General features: G+C 35.1%; 1 protein-coding gene across 1 annotated transcript in view; it reads left to right on the forward strand.

Annotated features, from left to right (window-relative positions):
- Positions 1–7,233: 7,233 nt before the first annotated feature.
- Positions 7,234–22,626, forward strand: part of LOC143230586 (uncharacterized) — a 28,448-nt gene continuing 13,055 nt past the window's right edge. Inside the window, exon 1 of the mRNA XM_076464397.1 lies at positions 7,234–7,922. Within this exon, the coding sequence (XP_076320512.1) occupies positions 7,560–7,922 (363 nt within the window). The 5' untranslated portion in view covers positions 7,234–7,559. The remainder of the gene's footprint in view (positions 7,923–22,626) is intronic.

Consider the following 22,626-nt stretch of genomic DNA (forward strand, 5'->3'; position numbering starts at 1 on the left):
CCAATCAGTACTTTAATTTAAAAAATGAAAACAAATCTATTTGTTTTATAATGTGCCATGTTTAGGGGTTGGTATAATTAAACATAGAATCAATAATTCAGTCATCGTGAATTAATTATGGAAGAACAACACCTGATGGTTGAAACTGTATGATAACTGAATTTTCATTTTAATTATTGATTATATGATTGCCATACTGTCTCTAAACCATAAAACAGTTTTTGGTTTCTGGAAGTTATTGCTGTACCAGAAGCTTAGTTGGGTTCTTCTCTGTGGGATGAAATCTTATAAAACCTGATGTTGGCTTAGTGGGATTGCTATAATTCTTTACTTTAAGAATGTTCACCTGCCATAATTATTTTTCCACATCATGCCACAGAAACAGTTAATATACAATATTGTAACCACAACATATAAAGAGTCAAAGCTTAGTATTCGCCAAGGCAAAAATTATTCACAGGCAGTATTTTCAGTATGACATCGGAACGACCAATACTCAACATTCTCATCATGACACAGAAATGGCCAATATTTAATATTCTTTACATGACACATAAATTATCCATTGGCAATGTTTTCAGCATGATATACAAATGGTCAATATTCAGTCTTCTCACCTTTATACACAAATAGCCAAATCTCTGTATTCTCATTCACCATGATATAGAAATGGTCATACGGATATTTTCACCACGATACACAAATGGTCATACGGAATATTTTCACCACGATACACAAATGGTCAGTACTGAATATTCTCACCATGACACAGAAATTGTTAATACTCAATATTTTTAACATGACATACAAATGGTCGAAACTCAGCATTCTCACCATAACACAGAAATGGTCAATACTAAATATTCTTACCATCACACAGAGATAGTCAATACTCAATATTCTGACCATAAAATTTCTGTCTGAGTTATGACACGTTTATTATTAGGTCTTTTTTTCTCTACACAACTGTCTTTCCAGAGTCGACTCAAAGACTTGTCTTATTTTTCAGAAAGTATAAACAATCTAAACCTCTAGTCTTAGACTGTCAACATTAATGGGATTCTATCTATTTAGTTTTTCACGTAACCTGTGTGAGTTTACCATGGTCTTCATATTCTCTGTGATCTCTATTTCTTAAAGTCTTCTCAGACTACATATTGTGAACTGTATGTAACCACTATCAGTCAATGCTTTCTCGTTTCAGTTTTTAACTTTTACAACAGTTGGTTATATTTTGGAAGGTATCAAAACTTCTAAGGCTATTTTCAAGATGATAAGTTATTTTTCTCTGCCATCACTGTCTCTATGCCCGCCTTCTAGTTTCAGATCCATAATAAAAAAGATTGGCGTATTTCTGGACATGATCATTCGTCTTTTTTACATGGTGTGTTTATTACAATGGTAACTTGGCTTTCTTACACTAGTGCGTTTCTAACAATGACCACTTGAATTTTCATACTGATGTATTTATGATGATGACCACTCGGCTATCTCTGATTGACGTAATTTAGAAGATGTCCTCTTGGCTTTCTTTCACTAGGGTATTTCAGACAATGGCTATTTGATTACCTCTAACTGACATGTTTCCAATAAAGACTATTTGTTTTGTTATTCTCATTGGGGTGTTTATGACAGTGGCCATTTAATTAACTCTAACTGTCATGTTTCTAACAATGACCATTTGATTTTTCCTGGGATGTTTCCAACAATGACCATTTGATTTTTTCTGGGATGTTTCCAACAATGACCATTTGATTTTTCCTGGGATATTTCCAACAATGATCATTTGATTTTTCCTGGGATGTTTCCAGCAATGACCATTTGATTTTTCCTGGGATGTTTCCAACAGTGATCGTTTGATTTTTCCTGGGATGTTTCTAACAATGACCACTTGATTTTTCCTGGGATGTTTCCAACAATGACCACTTGATTTTTCCTGGGATGTTTCTAACAATGGCCACTTGATTACATGTAACTGAAGTGTTTCCAATAATGACTATTTGTGTTTTTTATTACTGGGGTTTCTGACAATAGTCATATCATTAGTTCTAAATGACGTGTTTCCAATAATCACCATATTTTTACCACCAGAATTTCTGACAATGATCATTTGATTACCTCTAACCCTCTAACTGACATGTTTCCAATAATTACCACTTGTTCTTTTTCTCACTGGATGTTTTCGACAATGATCACAAGGATTTTCCTGAATGAAATATTTTCGACACTTAGTTTTCTCTTATTACTGTGTTTCTGATAATGACCACTCAGTTTTCCCTGTCTACTACATTACCTCACTGTTTTCTGACAGGTGTATTTCAGAGAATAACTTGTGTTTGGAACGAAACATTGAGTGCATTTCATCATTCTTTCCAGTGTTTCATCCTAGTTCAAAACTGTCATTGATCAGTAACATTTTAAAATTCCAGCATCACTAAAAGATTAGCAAATTAAAGTTTCTTCTTAGTGCAATCTGCATATCTCCATCTTGAATAATCCAACCATGTTCCAAGAAGTGCCTTGTCTCCTTCTAGCTAGGAAAACTTTTCTCACCCTCAAGAAGCTTTTCACATATCTTTAAATCTATATCTTGGTCTTTTCTCATGATGTTAAATTCTGGTTTAACTGGGATAGACATTAAAAACAACTTATAATTAGGCTAACTAAAGACAAGTTGTAATTCTGGCTTACTAAAGCAAGTTATAATCCTGGTTTACTAAACATAAGTTAAATTCTTCCTTATTGAACGTCTCCCGCTGGTATAACGGTAAGTCTACGGAGTTAGATGGCCAACAGTCTCCCGCTGGTATAACGGTAAGTCTACAGATTTACATAGCTATCATCACGGGTTCGGTTCTTCTCAGTGGACTCCGTTAGTTAGTCCGATGGGGCTTTGCTATGAGAAACACATGCAAATACGTAGGTCCTTACTAAACACAAAGTTACAATTTGGGTTTAATAAAAACAAGATATAATTCCTTGCTTAATAAAGATAAATTACAATAATTTCGTTACACACTTCTAATAACGCTCAGAGTTTTATTACAACCACTTCGATCACACAACTCTTTCTGCTGTGACAATCTCACCGTGCGTTAACTTTTGAACTATTTTTTCTCTCGCAGTATCTGTAAACTGCTGAACATCTGCGAACTAGTTTTCTTACGCTTCAGATTCAGTATACTGTGTGTTCTTATCAACATATTGTGTATTTTCTTGTTAGACTCTCTTGTTACATTATTTCTAGTTTTCCTGTATTTATCCGGATTTTTATATCTTTATTGTACTTTGTATTATAATTCCAAGTTATAAAAGTCTGTAGCTTTTTAAACTTAGAAAAAATTCTTTCTTATCTTTCACAAAGTTTGCTATAGCTAGCTACAGATGGAATATGTAACTAATAAAATTCCAGGTATTAATTACCTGTTAACTTTGTTTTTTTTACATCAAAGCCACATTGTGATATCTGTTGTGTTCCGTGAGGAATCAAACCCTGGAATTTAGCATTAAAACTATGCAGTATATATAACCACAGTGTCACCAACAAACCTGCAGCGTTTTGTGTCTCTTCTACTTTTATTTTGGTTCATCATCCAATACATTCTGTTACCTGTCAACAATATTTGTGTCCTTTATTCTACACCGGATTATTTCACAGACATACAAACACATAATTTAATCAATACTCTACACCGGATTATTTCACAGACATACAAACACATAATTTAATCAATACTCTACACCGGATTATTTCACAGACATACAAACACATAATTTAATCAATACCCTACACCGGATTGTTTCACAGACATACAAACACATAATTTAATCAATACCCTACACAGGATTGTTTCACAGACATACAAACACCTAATTTAATCAATACTCTACACCGGATTGTTTCACAGACATACAAACACCTAATTTAATCAATACTCTACACCGGATTGTTTCACAGATATACAAACACATAATTTAATCAATACCCTACATAGGATTGTTTCACAGACATACAAACACATAATTTAATCAATACTCTACACCGGATTGTTTCACAGACATACAAACACATAATTTAATCAATACCCTACACCGGATTGTTTGACAGACATAAAAACACATAATTTAATCAATACCCTACACCAGATTGTTTCACAGACATACAAACACATAATTTAATCAATACCCTACATCGTATTGTTTCACAGACATACAAACACATAATTTAATCAATACTCTACACCGGATTGTTTCACAGACCTACAAACACATAATTTAATCAATACCCTACACCGGATTGTTTCACAGACATACAAACACATAATTTAATCAATACCCTACACCGGATTGTTTCACAGACATACACATAATTTAATCAATACCTTACACCGGATTGTTTCACAGACATACAAACACATAATTTAATCAATACTCTACACCGGATTATTTCACAGACATACAAACACATAATTTAATCAATAATCTACACCGGAGTGTTTCACAGACATACAAACACATAATTTAATCAATACCCTACACCGGATTGTTTGACAGACATACAAACACATAATTTAATCAATACTCTACACCGGATTGTTTCACAGACATACAAACACATAATTTAATCAATACCCTACACCGGATTGTTTGACAGACATACAAACACATAATTTAATCAATACTCTACACCGGAGTCTTTCACAGACATACAAACACATAATTTAATCAATACCCTACACCGGATTGTTTCACAGACGTACAAACACATAATTTAATCAATACCCTACACCGGATTGTTTCACAGAGATACAAACACATAATTTAATCAATACTCTACACCGGATTGTTTCACAGACATACAAACACATAATTTAATCAATACTCTACACCGGATTATTTCACAGACATACAAACACATAATTTAATCAATACTCTACACCGGATTGTTTCACAGACATACAAACACATAATTTAATCAATACTCTACACCGGATTGTTTCACAGATATACAAACACATAATTTAATCAATACTCTACACCAGATTGTTTCACAGACGTACAAACAGATAATTTAATCAATACTCTACACCGTATTGTTTCACAAACATACAAACACATAATTTAATCAATACCCTACACCGGATTGTTTCACAGACATACAAACACATAATTTAATCAATACCCTACACCGGATTGTTTGACAGACATACACATAATTTAATCAATACTCTACACCGGATTGTTTCACAGACATACAAACACATAATTTAATCAATACCCTACACCGGATTGTTTCACAGACATACAAACACATAATTTAATCAATACCCTACGCCGGATTGTTTCACAGACATTCAAACACATAATTTAATCAATACTCTACACAGGATTGTTTGACAGACATACACATAATTTAATCAATACTCTACACCGGATTGTTTCACAGACATACAAACACATAATTTAATCAATACTCTACACCGGATTGTTTGACAGACATACAAACACATAATTTAATCAATACCCTACACCGAATTGTTTCACAGACATACAAACACATAATTTAATCAATACCCTACACCGGATTGTTTCACAGACATACAAACACATAATTTAATCAACACCCTACACAGGATTGTTTCACAGACATACAAACACATAATTTAATCAACACCCTACACCGGATTGTTTCACAGACATACACATAATTTAATCAATACTCTACACCGGATTGTTTAACAGACATACAAACGCATAATTTAATCAATACCCTACACCGGATTGTTTCACAGACATACACATAATTTAATCAATACTCTACACCGGATTGTTTAACAGACATACAAACACATAATTTAATCAATACCCTACAACGGATTGTTTCACAGACATACAAACACATAATTTAGTCAGTACCCTACAACGGAGTGTTAGTTTTGGAGCATTGTTATGCTTCTTTCATACAGAAACGCCAAGACAGGTTATTAAAACGGAGAATGCTTGAACGACTCTTTCCGGAGTTTAAAGAGTAAGCACAAAGCATATTTCCGGCTAATATCCGTGAAGTCAGTTTAGTTTGTCGTTTAATACTGTTACCAAGTTACGTTTTAGTAATTATTAATGTGTTGCTTAAATAAACTCTAGAGAGAAAGAATCACACCATAACAGTTTATTAGTGCTCCATTGTGTTGTTTATATAAACAGGAATAATCACGCCATAACAGTTTATTAGTGCTCTATTGTGTTGTTTATATAAACAGGAATAATCACGCCATAACAGTTTATTAGTGCTCCATTGTGTTGTTTATATAAACAGGAATAATCACACCATAACAGTTTATTAGTGCTCTATTGTGTTGTTTATATAAACAGGAATAATCACACCATAACAGTTTATTAGTGCTCCATTGTGTTGTTTATATAAACAGGAATAATCACACCATAACAGTTTATTAGTGCTCCATTGTGTTGTTTATATAAACAGGAATAATCACACCATAACAGTTTATTAGTGCTCTATTGTGTTGTTTATATAAACAGGAATAATCACACCATAACAGTTTATTAGTGCTCCATTGTGTTGTTTACATAAACAGGAATAATCACACCATAACAGTTCACTACTGTACCACTTTATTGTCTACATGGGTAGGAATAATCACACCATAACAGTTTATTATTGCTCCATTATGTTGTTTATATAAACAGGAATAATCACACCATAACTGTTTATTACTGCTTTACTGTATTGTTTATAGAAACAAGATTAACCACACCATAACAGTTTATTAGTATACCACTATATTGTTTATATAGATAGGAATAATCACACCACAACAGTGTATTAGTATACAACTACATCGTTTATATAGACAGGAATAATCACACCATAACTCTTTGTTGATGTTCCACTGTACTGTTTATATAAACAGCCAACTCTAATACAACAATATGAACAATAATATCCGTGTGTTCTCCCCCATATCGTAGGCCTATTCTTCAGAAAGCCTTACTTTCTCTTTCACCATTCACTTGAATGGTTTAAAAAGTAAAACATGAAAGATATCCTCGCTCTGCTCGCTAGATTACGTGACGAGAGACCCAAATTATTGTTCGTATTCACTCTTCCCAACACCCCGAGTAGAAAATCTTCTACGCATGCGCTTAAGTGAGGCTGACCTGTAGGACTCAAATAATCAGGAAGAGGAAAGGTTTACCACTAGTCAGCGAATGTCACGTGGCTCTTGTATTGTTAGCTGTCAGGAAGCCTTACAACACGCATAGTCACCTGAATACTTGCTAGGGCACGTGAGCGGGCTGTCCTGTTAGCTAAGGTGTACAAATACCTGAATAGCGAACAGTTTGCGTCTTATTAGAGTGTATAACTGTGGTCACGCTTGTACTCTGAAGCTACCCTTTCAACTTCGTTGTGCTTTGTATTTGGCCCCACAGAACTCTGTTTGTTATGTGAAAACAGAATATTATATTATCTTAATGTAAGGGATAATATCCACTGATCTTTTCTGAGTTTCGCTGCATCTGTCTATTCCAACATAGTTATGAATGAAACGGGTGACCCTAAACGTACTTTATCATTGAAATTGTTTCCTCAGCCCAACAAAAAACACGAAAGCGAAGAGAACGGTGGTCGTTTTTCCCGTAACACCCTTGCAAGAAGAACTGTTGTTCGGCGGTGTCGCGAATTTTATGCGGAGAAGTTGAAACGTTCCGAAACGTTTCGCAAACGGTGGAGTACCTGTGGCGTGGGAATTAATGTAGATTCACCTATCACTCTCTCTCCTACTCCTTCCTTGGTCTCTCCTGTGACTGCAAACGTTCAATACCTGAACAGAGACTTTGACTCGTCACATCAGTTTGGCTCTAGCCTTGATCTAACTATGGATCAGTTACGACGGGAAATTGTAAGTAGGCTAAACAAAAGTCTAGATGTAAGATTGTGCGCCTACTTTCGTATATAGATGTGTAAGATACGTATATCTTCGTATATAGAAATTTAAAGAGTGTGCTTACACTGTTCATATGGTATAGACAATTTACACTGTTCATGTGGTATAGACAATTTACACTGTTCATGTGGTATAGACAATTTACATTGTTCAAGTGGTATAGACAATTTACACTGTTAATATGACTTAGACATTTTATATTTGAATATAACGTGGATAGTTTACATTGTTATTTCACATTGTACACTTAAAATGCTCATGTGTACTAGACAGTTTTACAATTTTCACGTATAACACTAAAACAAACACTATTCTTATCGTGTGAAACAGCCACATTCACACAGGTTCTGTACAATAGATATTTCTACTTATAATATGTGTATACAGTTCTTACTTGGCCACACTCACACAGGTTCTGCACAATAGATATTTCTACTTATAATATGTGTATACAGTTCTTACTTGGCCACATTCACACAGGTTCTGTACAATAGATATTCTACTTATAATATGTGTGTACAGTTCTTACTTAGCCACATTCACACAGGTTCTGTACAATAGATATTTCTACTTATAATATGAGACAGATTGTTTTCATATTTTGTCACATATGTAGCTACACTACTCTCATTATAAACGTCAATATATGTATATATAAATTGTTTGTTTTTGAATTTCACACAAAGCTGCACAAAGGCTATCTGCGCTAGCCGTCCCTTATTTAGAAGTGTAAGATTAAAGGGAAGGCAGCTAGTCATCATCACCCACTGCCAATTCTTGTCTACTCTTTTACTTGTGAAGAGTGGGATTGATCGTCACAATATAACGCCCCCACGGCGAGCATGTTTGGTGTGACGGGGATTCGAACATGCGACCCTCGGATTACGAGTCGAGTGTTTTAACCACCTGGCCATGCTGGACCATATAATAATTTAAAAGTAACTTTTAACAAAAAGAAGTAAAAGCTTATTATATATTCCTGACTGAATATGAGAAACTAAAGAAGTAAAACCTTATTATATAAATAAAGAATAAAAAATATTATATAAGAATAAATGGATTTTGTGAAAACACCAACATTTCAGTCAAATAAATTAGACTTAATTTCATCGACGAAATATTATATTTTCTAATTATCGTATGTTTTATTACTGTTGTTATTATCTTTGTTCATGTGTTTCATGAAGCAGGTTAGAAACTTAGGAGCTAAAATGAAATTGATCTGTTGTTATATATTATTCAGAGACGGTGGACCAGACGGGGGGAACGTTTCCTCTTAGATGTTTATTTAATAGCGAAGCGCCCATTTGTATGAATAATAGTGTTTTGTCTGTTGTTTGTTTGTTTGTTTTAGAGCAAAGCCACACTGGGCTACCTATTGTATCCACAACGGGGAATCGAACCCCGTATTTAACGTTTTTAACTACCTTAACTTACTGCTGTCCCACATGGAGGACAAATGGAGAATAGAGAGTGCTGTAGAACTAACAAGGAGAGTCGTTGTTTTCTAACAAGTGTCCACAGTTTATATAACTAATCAGTTTTTATAATTGTTGCATCTCCTCTCCCCAAACATTTATTTATGACGTATAATTTACTTTGTTTGTTTAGATAGTGTAAGGAAAACTGTCAACATACAGTTACTGTATAATAATAAGCTAGCAAACAACTATTTATAAGCATAATGAAGTGATATAAATGTTGAGGAACATACTATATGTTTAGACAGAGCATTGATCTAACCATAACTTGAAAAAAAAAGACCAATGTTCTGTCGAAACATGTTATATGTTTGTTCCCTAACATTTAACTCACTTCATTATTTTCATACATTGTTAACTGACAAATTATTATCGTTTCGAAATATATCGGTCGGTTGCAGTACCTATCCAAAAACGCCTTGTTTTAGGCTTAACTTACGTGTCCTTTCAACGGACAAGGTGGTTTATTTTTACATTTTTCTGTAACTTTTGCACTAAACAGAGCATACACATTTCATAAAGTGACGTACAACACGAGCCCAATGTCATATTGAAAATTTAAATACCAAGGCCTTTCCGTTGCTCATTAGAAAATATCAACAAGTATTACGATTTGTAATATTTTCATCGCCTCCCCAACAGGTGGCTCAGCATTATCACGCTAAAAATCGGGTTTCGATACAAGTATGAGCAGACCGTAAATTCCCTACTATATAAGTTTGCCCTAAACAACAATCAAATAAAATCAAACAAACGTTTACTCCCATGTAAGGTCAGGGATAAGTTTGAGTAAAGGATGTAATACTATTATCTAGAGTTCGATCCCTGCAGTGGGATAGCTCAATATACATCTTTACACTTAAAACAACAGAACCAACCAGACAACCGACTGGATTTATGTTGGTAGCTTACCTCCCCCCCCTGTTTACCGAATTATTTATTACTGTGTCATATTAGATAATGTTAATTAAGTTAACTAAAACGTAACGTATGGCCAGGAGTAGCCCAAGAGTTGACGGTGGGTGGTGATGACTAGCTGCCTTCCCTCTAGTCTTAAACTGCTAAATTAGGGACGGCTAGCGCAGATAGCCCTGGTGTAGCTTTGCGCGAAATTCACAAACAAACAAAACACAAACCATATGTTTAATATAAGTTTGCATCAAAACCTCTTTAGACAGCTAAACGTGCTTTGATAGCGAGTGAAAATATTAATTGACCAGAGTACAGTAGTGACTGACTTGTTTTCTAAAAATGTTCCTTACTTATAGTTAGTTTTAAAATGATGGTTCATTGTCAACGACATAACTCCCAAGTTTACAAAAATATAAGGAAACAGAATACGTTTCTAAGCTTAAAAAATAGGCACACGAATCTGTTCCGTATGTGTGGTTCTAATAAGTTGTACCATCTCCACTGTTCAAACTAAACACAGTGTTAACACCAATTCATTTAACATGTGTCATCTGAAGAGCGAAACACCCAAAGAAATAAAAACAAAAACAAAACCAACATTTCAACTCTTGCGAAACGTAGGTCGTTCAGTAATCTACACGTTCTATCAAAACAGATCTAGTTGGATTTTTCTAATTAAAAGACCTTAATATGAAAATTTAAGAAAGCTCGTTCCATGATCGTTTATTTAAGATTAAGATTTAAAAAAAAACACAATAAACTGTCTTCTTTTAACTGTGTGTGTGTATTTCAGGAGATAATTATATATATGAAGTAGGATCTTTATTTACACTTAACGACCAAAACATGAGAGTTTCATATTATAACAACCTAGGAAGATTGGCGTTAATAAAAAAAAAGTAGTAACCAGTCTGTGAACGAATAACTTTAAGTGTGTGAGTTGTTTCTTCCATAGTAACCCGCTATCACACGATACGTGTCAACAAAACCAAGTACAGTAACATTTCCTAAGCCTTGTTGTTCGACAAATTGTACTGAAAACCCAGAGTAAGTATAACAGTTTATGAGAAACCTTGAAACTAAATAAACTGGTTTCAACACATTCTTATATTACTTTTCAATCTCACGTTGTCTTCTTCGGTGTTTTATGAAAATACACAAACATCGAAGCAACAGACATTTCTGACCGCCATGCTATGTCGTTGTTGTTGTTCGACGGTGTTGTTTTTATTTTGGAAATAATATAACAATGTTACCTTGTAAGTTTGTTTTATTTTTACCGTGTCAACTTCTGGTATAACATTACATTGTAAGTTTACTACACTGATTTTGTTACGTGTATGAAACTGTACGGCTGCAACATTACAAAGATCAAGTTGACAGTAGGTTGACAAATACGTCTCGAATCAAACATGTTTTTGGTTTCTGGGCGAAGCGTCCTGCTTCATCGTGAAAAAGTAGGTTTAACTTATACATGAGGTCTACAGGAATGTGGGACATGACAGTTATAATGAAGTACAAATCCGTGTCTTTATTTCTAATCTGTGGAAAAAAAACAGTGTCGTTTTTACATCGTCCCAACTACGTGAGACGGAAGATAAGTGATGAATCATTTCTTCAAGCTTGTGTAATTAACCAAAAGATTGTGGTCCTCAGTAAGGTTTTGTCTTTCTTTCCTCTGATATCCTTTACTTTTTTATGTTTACTTTATTTGTAGTAGAATAACTTCGGAACTTTCTTCCTTTTGCGTTTATTTAATCTTAATTTCCTTCCTGCGTGACCTGATTGTAATTTCTTATTCCAGTCAGGTCATTGTTTCCGGTCGAAAGTAAGACTGTCCTAATTCCTCCAAATAAAGTAATTGTTTGTGTGCCGCTAGAGGGTGTACGGCAATGCCAGAAACTGCTACGTAAGATATAACTTTTAATGATTTTTTACTTTTTTTTTTCGAAATCAGAATAAATAGATTTAAGCATCAGCTTATCACAACTCGCTACTCGGACAGTGGATCCGACGAGTGATGGTACTCGGCTCCTTTGCCGCGAGAACGCGCTCCGCACTCTGGTGCCATGGGTACGCTGTAAGAGTGACGGTCAAATCTCATTATTCAAAGACAGAAAAGTAGCCAATGGTTAGGTGGTCGGTGCTATTGACTAGGTGTCTTTCCTTTAGCCTGTAACTTAAAAACTAAGAACGGCTATGTCCAGATCGCCTTTCTTATATTTTTTATGATAATGTTGGAAGAAATTCAGTATAGAAACTTCGGTAAAGTACTTCATATTCCTTCAAAACAAAATTATTATTAAATAATCTAAGAAGGCTTACACATCGTTATTAAAGATAATTCTGCTTTATATATATCAAAGTGTTTCTAGTAGCCCCACCTAGGATTTTTAATATTTCCATGGGTAAAGTGAGGTAGGTACCTTAACATTCTTCTACTTGTACGAAGTAAAATAACGATCATTATAGTTTCCATGATAATTCTTTGTTTTCGTTAAGCCTAACATTCCTTAATTAGCATAGCAAATCATTGCCTCGTTGTGTAATGATGGGTTGTCAAAGTTGAGCCTAACTTTTGTCGTTAAGCCTAATGGATTATTGCCTCATCGTGTTGGATAAGATGTGAAAGTTAAGCCTAACTATTCTTGATCAGCCTAACGGATCACTACTTCGATATCTAACGATAGACAGGAAAAATCAAGTATCTTTTGCAATAAAATAACATCAACAAAACTACCAATCACCTTTAAGGTGATCTTTATTTTACGACATATTTGTTTCCAGAAGACCTGGTGGTTAGGGGACATTAGATTTGCGAATTCAACACCCCTGCACCCAAAATGCTCACTCTTTCAGCCTTGGTAAAGTTGTAATTGAACGGTCAACCCCGCGATTCGTTTTAAAATAATAATACAAGCGTTGGCAATAGATGATGTTGGCTAGCTGCCGTCTTTCTAGTTTATCACTGTTAAATTAGGGACAACTAGCGTAGACAGGCCTCGAGTAGTTTTGTGCGAAATTCAAACCAAACTAATCTTTTCAGATAATCAAAATATATTAGAATTTTGAAAAAATTTATATCTAAAATCTTCTTAATGACATAACAAAGAAGGCAAAACTATAAACTTCTTGAAAGAATGTTTATAAAAACAAGTGAGAATCCCAAACACACGCAGAACTTCTAAAAAAATCTCTGGATGTTAAAACTTATTTCTACGTCACCTAGGCTATAAAAACTAATATCTTATTAAACTATACTGTATTTCACTAAAATAACCTCAAATTCTATTAAGTAAATTAATCTGTTAGCCCTTGGGCGTGGGCAAATTCATCAATTGAAAGGGTTTGACCTCCTGAGTTCAAAACTGTAATTAAGTTTCTATGAACTAAAAGTTTGTATTTAGGATGGTGGAACAAAAAAACTCGAGCCATTCTATAAGCCGCTATGTTGTGATTAAAAACGAATTCACGGATTTGTTTGATTCTGTATTCATACTTTATGAACTTCAGTTTGTCTTGGTTGACAGCAGCGTGTGTCCACATCAGTAAACAAGCCTTCAACGATGTCACGTCAGGTCGTTCGCCAATGTTTTCCGAGAAACTTGGTCTTTATCTGAAAGAGTTATTGCTGTAAATAAGATAACCGTACGTCAGAGTGCAAGATAAAAACAGTCCTCGGTGGCTGTTGGTTTATATTAATTTTCATAACATTTGCAAAATAAACATTATTTTAGCACAGGTATTTCATAAGAAGTGCAAAAAAAACGAGGTATATTTATTCTATTTTGACAGCCAAATAGACAGGCAACATTAATTTCGAACCATAAAATAGACATTTCCTAAAAGACAACTGCCTTCACAGCTTAGTTGTTCACAAACTGATTTCTATAATCCAATTTTCAACTTATAGAACGATCCCTTAGTGCAACTACACCCACTGATTGTTTTCCTTTGTCTACACAGGACCTGTGATCGTGATAAGTTAACGTTAAATAGGTTCGGTTCTTGTTGCATTTTTCAAGTAAGAAATTGTTCAAATCATTGTGGGTACCTAGTTTTCCGGTATTAAAGTGACTCGAGTTTCGTGTTTTTGTTTCTAGTATACAAGAAGCAAAGAAAGTCACGAAAGAATGCTTTTGTCGTGTAAGTTTTACTTGTTTCGTCTCAGTCCTCACGCTGTGAGGCTTTAGAAAGCCACATCTGGCTATCTACGGAGTCCACCGAGGGGAATCGAACCCCTGATTTTAGCATTGTAACTCCGTAAACTTACCGCTGTACCAGCGGGTGACTCACGTTGTGACACAGTGGAGTTACTTGCTTGCATAACTGATTGCCAGTTTCTGGAAAATTATCCATGCAAGAGCCACCAGCCTTGGAATTATCTCTTTCTCATACCTCTTACCTTGGGGGCGGAGCTTGTAATGTGTTTGTTGCTCTTTCGTTTCTATTTGTTGTGGTTTTTAACTCCTAACAGTTCTGTTTGTCCTTCAGTTTGACCTTTTGTCAATCAGACGACATATCAGGAACAGCGATAAGTTTTACACAAGAGATAATCTGTTCGGTTCAGTTAGGTTCATATGAGATTAGATTAGCGTGGAGCAGTCCTGCCTGTTAAAGGTTTAAGTAGTACTCTTGTTAAACAATAAATGCAACACACAACGATTCCAGACCATAATCTCTATAGATAGCAAGTCTAGTACACAACGGAATAAAACTTGTTTTATTCAAACAAAAACTCTGGTACACAACGAAACGAAACTTGTTTTCTTTAGACAGCAACTCTAGTACACAACGAAACGAAACTTGTTTTCTTCAGACAGCAACTCTAGTACACAACGAAACGAAACTTATTTTCTTCAGACAGCAACTCTAGTACACAACGAAACGAAACTTGTTTTCTTCAGACAGCAACTCTAGTACACAACGAAACGAAACTTGTTTTCTTCAGACAGCAACTCTAGTACACAACGAAACGAAACTTATTTTCTTCAGACAGCAACTCTAGTACACAACGAAACGAAACTTGTTTTCTCTAGACACAGGAATAAAATCCATTCCAAACATCGGTATATTTATATACCTACTATAGCGTGGACTTAACTGAAGAAAAGCATAATTAATAACGAACAGGAAGTGGGTATTCATCCCCTAGAGGTGAACGTGAGCTTGAACTTGTTTTTCACGTGCTGTTATTCTTCGCGTATGAGCACGCGCTATCGAGTAATCTTTGAAAGGTGGAGTAGTAGGAAAAACTGGGGATACCTACCCACATCCCGTGACCCTGGATAGGCCAAGGATGAGGATTCAAGGTAAAAAGAAAAAACAATTGAAGGTTGTTTTTTTTTAATAATTTGGTTCGGAAGATGTATGTTTTAACGATTATTAGAGAAACTATGAACACATTAAAAAACAAGGCTTGGTTGGTTGCATTCCAGTCTGTTTCTCTTCACATAAACGAAGCCAGACGATGTATGTGTTTTCTCATAGCAAAGCTACACTGAGCTATCTGCTGAGTCCACCGACCAGACGATGTGAAGGAACACATAGAAACAATTACGTATATTTACATTTGTTAGCGATAGTTATTTTGTAGCACACTGACTTTGAGCTAAAGTATAAAATAATACATCAACCTGTTTTACAGAAGGAATAACGTTTCGTAAGTTATAAGTATGAATATTCAATTAACTACCGTTGCTTAGCATTAATTTCTGGCGAAGCTGAAAACTACAGAATGTCCAACATGTCATTCTTTCTTTAAATTGTCCATGCTGTAAAACGGTTTGATTTTCTATAGGAGTGTTACTATGCCAACTGCTAGCTAAACTGTGAGAGGTTGTCAAGGCTTTAGACGAAGATAGTTATAATAAGGTTTTTGCTTTGTTTGTTTAACTTGTTCTCTGAGAGAGCGAAATAAGATAGTTGTTTAATAGAGATTCCGAAATACAAAACAAATACTATCTACTCTCTGAGTATTATTTTAACAGAGAATTCAAAGACAGGTTTAAAAAACCGTGTCTTGCTGAAATTGATACACGTGGAGCAGTTAGAAATGGTGTTTTTGTCTGTAAAAGTTGAGTTTCGGTATGCGACCGATAGGGGAACAACTTTTCGAGGTAGTCCAGTGGAGATAAACCTTTCCTGGTACGCGGTTAAAGTGGGTGACCTTGGTGACAAAGTGCCGTACAGTTTCTACAATAAATAAGAAACTGACAGAAAAACTCCTAGCTCTTGCTATAATAGCTTTAAATTTGGCCTAAAGAATTGCAAACATTTACATGAATTCTTTACGGCCATATGAATTTCCTCGTTTAGTTACAAGTCTTGATTGGGTAGTAAGTGACTGGATTTATTTCGTAATTACGCTAATGCTGCTTTAATCAGTTATTTTACTTGTTGTCTAATGGTCAACAAATCATTATTATAAAAACCTCCAGTTATTTGTAACAATTATGATGTAGCAAATATAGGAGAGAATGTTAATACAATCCCCGTGTAGATTTGTAACATGAAGTATAAACGTCTGATGTCTCATTAAAAAACTTAGAGAAATCTACTGAGTCACGCTCACATGACCCTTTTGACCCCCTCGTGCATTTGGCGCCATTTCCTGTAGAAATGTCTTATCTCTTTCGATATTTCGTCAGTTATATTGATTTGTTTCTATTCTTATATAAGAGAGATAGGGGAGCTGGCTTAGCAATGATTGCAGCTTCAGGTTGTGTAATTTGAGCACAATCAGACACTGTCTTTATAGTGTTAGTTTGGAGTCAACGTTATATTTAAAAAATAGGAGTGTCACTCCTTGTATTAAAGTACCTAGTATGTAGCTGTTGTATTGGCGCGTCACTCCTTGTATTAAATTATCTAGTATGTAGCAGCTGTATTGGCGTGTCAGTTCTTATATTAAAGTATTTAGTATGTAGCAGCTGTATTGGCATGTGAGTTCTTGTATTAAATTATCTAGTATGTAGCAGCTGTATTGGCGTGTCACTCCTTGTATTAAAGTACCTAGTATGTAGAAGCTGTATTGGCGCGTCATTCCTTGTATTAAATTATCTAGTACGTAGCAGCTGTATTGGCGTGTCAGTTCTTATATTAAAGTATTTAGTATGTAGCAGCTGTATTGGCGTGCGAGTTCTTGTATTAAATTATCTAGTATGTAGCAGCTGTATTGGCGTGTCACTCCTTGTATTAAAGTATTTAGTATGTAGCAGCTGTATTGGCGTGTCACTCCTTGTATTAAAGTATTTAGTATGTAGCAGCTGTATTGGCGTGTCACTCTTGTATTAAATTATCTAGTATGTAGCAGCTGTAGGATATGTTTGATACGTAGCACCTGTTGTCTGGTATGTAGTAACTGTATGATATGTCCAATATGTAGCAGCTGTTGTCTGGTATGTAGTAACTGTATGATATGTCCAGTATGTAGTAGCTGTATGTATTTACTGCGTATTCCTTGTGTAAGTACGCCTGTGTCAGAAGTATAATTTTATTGTTAGTGGTACGCTTTTTTTTTTTTGTATGTGTAATGAATAATTTTAAAATGTTGACCTTACGTTTCGGTTATTAATGTGCAAGCATCGAATAGCAATTCAATTTGCTTTTACTCACTTGAAGATGTACTGTTGCTTAGCAACTCTATCTTTGGTTGATAGCATTGTCTTAACTGTTGAATGTTAATCATTGTTGTTGTATAAAACTTCCCTTCAAAAACGTAGGGGATACGTAGGATATGCTACCTCCTATAGTTTCTCAATATATATATATTGTTTTTACAATAAGTCTACATATGTTATATGTTAAAAGTAAAGTAGTAAAATCATAGTTGTCTAATATTTCAAAAACAGAGTACGCTAGTACAGCGTAAGTCTATGGATTTACAAGGCTAAAAGCAGGGGTTCGATTCCCCTCGGTGGGCTCAGCAGATAGCCCGATGTGGCTTTGCTATAAGAAAACACACACACACTCTTCCTTGGCCAGGCATGGTAGAGTGTGTTAAGGCGTTCGACTCGTAATCTGACCAGGTTCGAACCCCGATCGCACCAAACATGCTCGCCCTTTCAATCGCGGGGGCGTTATAATGTAACCGTCAATCCCAGTATTCGTTGGTGAAAGAGTAGCTCAAGAGTTGGCGGTGGGTGGTGATGACTAGCTGCCTTCCCTCTAGTCTTACACTGCTAAATTAGGAACGGCTAGCGCAGATAGCCCTCGAGTAGCTTTGCGCGAAATTCAAAATAACTAACGAACTAACTGAAACAAAATTTAACTTTCCGCGCGCAATCTCTAAAACTTACTTTATCTGTTTCTGGTATTAAAACAAAAAAATGTGTTACTTTCTTATTTAAAAAAAAAAACTTAAAATTTTGTGAAGACAGGAAAACAGAATTGTGTTTATAGTTTTTGTAATATTGTTTAGTAGCATATTTTGCTACCACGTTTTTGAAAGTTAATTATGTGCTGACTTATTTTAGTTTATCCAATAACGACTTGAACTAACAGACCAGTCAGGTTTTGGACATGTTCCATATCGTGTAGTTTGGAGACTACAAAACACCGTTCCTTGAACCTTATAATTATTTGATAACTCTATTGAAATATAAGGAGGTTAGATACAAGTTTTATCAGTAATAATCCATTTATACAGAATTACGTAGTTTTCTGTTTCGTTCTATCTCGTTTCTTGTTGTTGATTTTTTTTGTAGGTACGTTGTACTAACATTTCAAAAAATTACTTGCATCTTTGTAATGAAAAACATGAAATTTCTGAAACATAGTCAACAGTCAATGGATATATATATATTCTTTAAGGGGCTCATAACGTGGGTGAGGAACTTCCAATAGTGAAACAATTAATAATACGTTCGAATGTATTCACTGTAAACTGGTGGTTAGGTTATAACTTACAGGTCGTAAGTTTGTCATAAGTAACGGACAATCCCACTATTCGTTGGTAAATTGTAACTGTAAAGATAAACGGTAGGTGACCACTGGTCTTCTCTCTAGCCCATTAGGAAGGGCTAATACAGATAGCCCTCCGGTAATTTTGCCCGACGTTCAACAAATATTTTAAGGATGCAGGCTGTTGTAAAGTAGCCTAAATTTCAACATGCACATTGTGTGTTTGTTGAAAGTATATGGAAAAACATTTGGCAGAATAAGATACTGTAAAGGAAAAGCATAAACCTGATGCAGATTTTTAAAATTATTAAATAAATTATAAACTTGTGACTCCGTGAAGCATTGTTACAAACTGGAGAAAAAGGAAGTTACGATTATTAAATGTTTTTTCAACAAATGAAGGGCCCGGCGTGGCCAGCTTGTTAGAGTGCTTGACTCATAATCTGAGGGTCGCGGGTTCGAATCCTTCTCACAAACATGCTCGCCCTATTAGCCGTGGGGGCGTTAAAATGTGACGGTAAATCCCACTATTCGTTGGTAAAATAGTAACCCAAGACTTGGCGGGAGGTGGTGATGTCTAGCTACCTTCCATCTAGCCTTACACTGTTAAATTAGAGAGAGGTAGTGCAAACTTCTAACAATAAACAAATGAATGAGTTTTACATTATTTCAGATTACCAGTTGTTACATTTTATAAAATCAAATTTTTCCTCAAAGATTTTGTTGTTTAAAAAGGGGTTTGGCGTGGCCTTGTGGTTAGTGTATCCACAATGATAATCCAAGGATTCATGTTTTGCGATCCATTGGCGCAAAAATTGCACTCTGCACGATGAAGCAGCTGGCGCGGTATAGAAGTGAAAGTCAAATCCTACTCTTTAATCTGGCAAGATTAGTCCAAGAACTGGTGATGGGTGACATCGATCACGTACCTCCCCCCTACCCGACTGTAAATTCAAAATTAGGGATAGCTAGCGCAGATGGCTCTCGACTAGCATTGTGTGAAATTCTGAAGCAAAGTTTCGAAAAGAAATGTTTAATATTTTAAAGGGCGGAAAGGGACATCCAAATAGAGTTAATGTTTTATAGGTAGGCGTGTTTCAATGCCAAAAACAATAGTTATAGCTTGAACTACAACGACGAAACCAGAAAATCATGGGCGGTGATTGATTCGATTTTTTTTAACATTTGACAGACAACCCTGACCCACTTAGGTTTGTGCCCGAAGGGAATCTTAAATTGAATTGTATATGGTAATATGCATTACCCTAACTTTGTGGTACAATTAAATAATCGTTTAATCAATAACTGCTATTTAAATTTTGCAAGCCACCTATACTAGCGACATATACTCTAGAAACGTACGAAAGACTTAAACAGAAACAATAACACCAGCAAAATTTTTCGAATCATGTTTGTACCTTGGTTTTCATAATTACAGGGTTTTATGTGTCATAAATAAATAAATAGAATAGAATATTGGGCCGAACTTAAAGCAAATGTCAAAGGTTCTTCTTACTTCACGGCCTAAGATTAACATTATCCTAATTGGCTCAGCGATAAATATCCGGGATAATAAAAACCAGGTTTAGATACCCGTGGGGATCCACATGGCCAGCAGGTTAAGGTACTCGACTAGTAATCCGAGAGTCGCGGGTTCGAAGCCCCGTCACACTAAACATGATCGCTCTTTCAGCCTTGGGGGAGTTATAATGTTATAGTCATTTCTCCTATTCGTTGGTAAAAAGAGTAGCCCAAGAGTTGGCAGTGGATAGTGATGACAACCTGCTTTCCCTGTAGTCTTACACTACTAAATTAGAGAAAGCTATTGCAGATAACCCTCGTATAGTTTTGCCCGAAATTGAAAACAAGCAAACAAACTAGATATCCGTGGTAGGTATGGCTCAGAAAACTCACTAAGTAGCTTTGCGCCAAAAAAGACACACAAAACTTTTCTCATTAATGTCTTCAGAAACTGGCTCTTCTCTCTTCGATGCGTTAGAACCTTTGTTTATATAATTTTAAGAGTTTGTTATCTGTTTCTTTGCGCTTAAAATTAAACCACACAATAACATATCTGCTCTGTGCCCAGCACTGGCATCGTTTTCATAATTACAAAGTTTGTGAGTGTCTTGGTTTTTATAATTACAGGGGTTTCTTAGTACCTTGGTTTTTATAATTACAGGGGTTTGTTAGTACCTTGGTTTTTATAATTACAGGAGTTTGTTAGTATCTTGGTTTTTATAATTACAAAGTTTGTGAGTGTCTTGGTTTTTATAATTACAGGGGTTTGTTAGTACCTTGGTTTTTATAATTACAGGGTTTGTTAGTACCTTGGTTTTTATAATTACAGGGGTTTGTTAGTACCTTGGTTTTATAATTACAGGAGTTTGTTAGTACCTTGGTTTTATAGGTACCTTGGTTTTTTATAATTACAGGGCTTTGTTAGTACCTTGGTTTTTATAATTACAGGGGTTTGTTAGTACCTTGGTTTTTATAATTACAGGAGTTTGTTAGTACCTTGGTTTTTATAATTACAGGGGTTTGTTACTACCTTGGTTTTTATAATTACAGGGGTTTGTTAGTACCTTGGTTTTTATAATTACAGGGGTTTGTTGGCACCTTGGTTTTTATAATTACAGGGCTTTGTTAGTACCTTGGTTTTTATAATTACAGGGGTTTGTTAGTACCTTGGTTTTTATAATTACAGGGGTTTGTTACTACCTTGGTTTTTATAATTACAGGGGTTTGTTGGCACCTTGGTTTTTATAATTACAGGGGTTTGTTAGTACCTTGGTTTTTATAATTACAGGGGTTTGTTACTACCTTGGTTTTTATAATTACAGGGCTTTGTTAGTACCTTGGTTTTTATAATTACAGGGGTTTGTTAGTACCTTGGTTTTTATAATTACAGGGCTTTGTTAGTACCTTGGTTTTTATAATTACAGGGCTTTGTTAGTACCTTGGTTTTTATAATTACAGGGCTTTGTTAGTACCTTGGTTTTTATAATTACAGGGGTTTGTTAGTACCTTGGTTTTTGTAATTACAGGAGTTTGTTAGTACCTTGGTTTTTATAATTACAGGGTTTAACATGCCATAAATAAATAAACAAGAAAGAATATTGGGCCGAACTCTGTTTGGTAACTAGTACGTTAATAATCTGGATATTTCGCGGTTGGTACAAACGTTATGCGTATTTTGTGAAGTAACGGTTACATCTCATTATTCGGTTATATTAGAGTAGCCGAAACCAATCTGTGAAGACAGCACTTTGTGTAGCTTTACAAGAAAACCAATCTGTGAAGACAGCACTTTGTGTAGCTTTACAAGAAGACCAATCTGTGAAGATAGCACTTTGTGTAGC

The sequence above is a fragment of the Tachypleus tridentatus genome, chromosome 1 (assembly GCF_004210375.1).
Source record: "Tachypleus tridentatus isolate NWPU-2018 chromosome 1, ASM421037v1, whole genome shotgun sequence".
NCBI classification, from domain to species: Eukaryota; Metazoa; Arthropoda; class Merostomata; order Xiphosura; family Limulidae; genus Tachypleus; species Tachypleus tridentatus.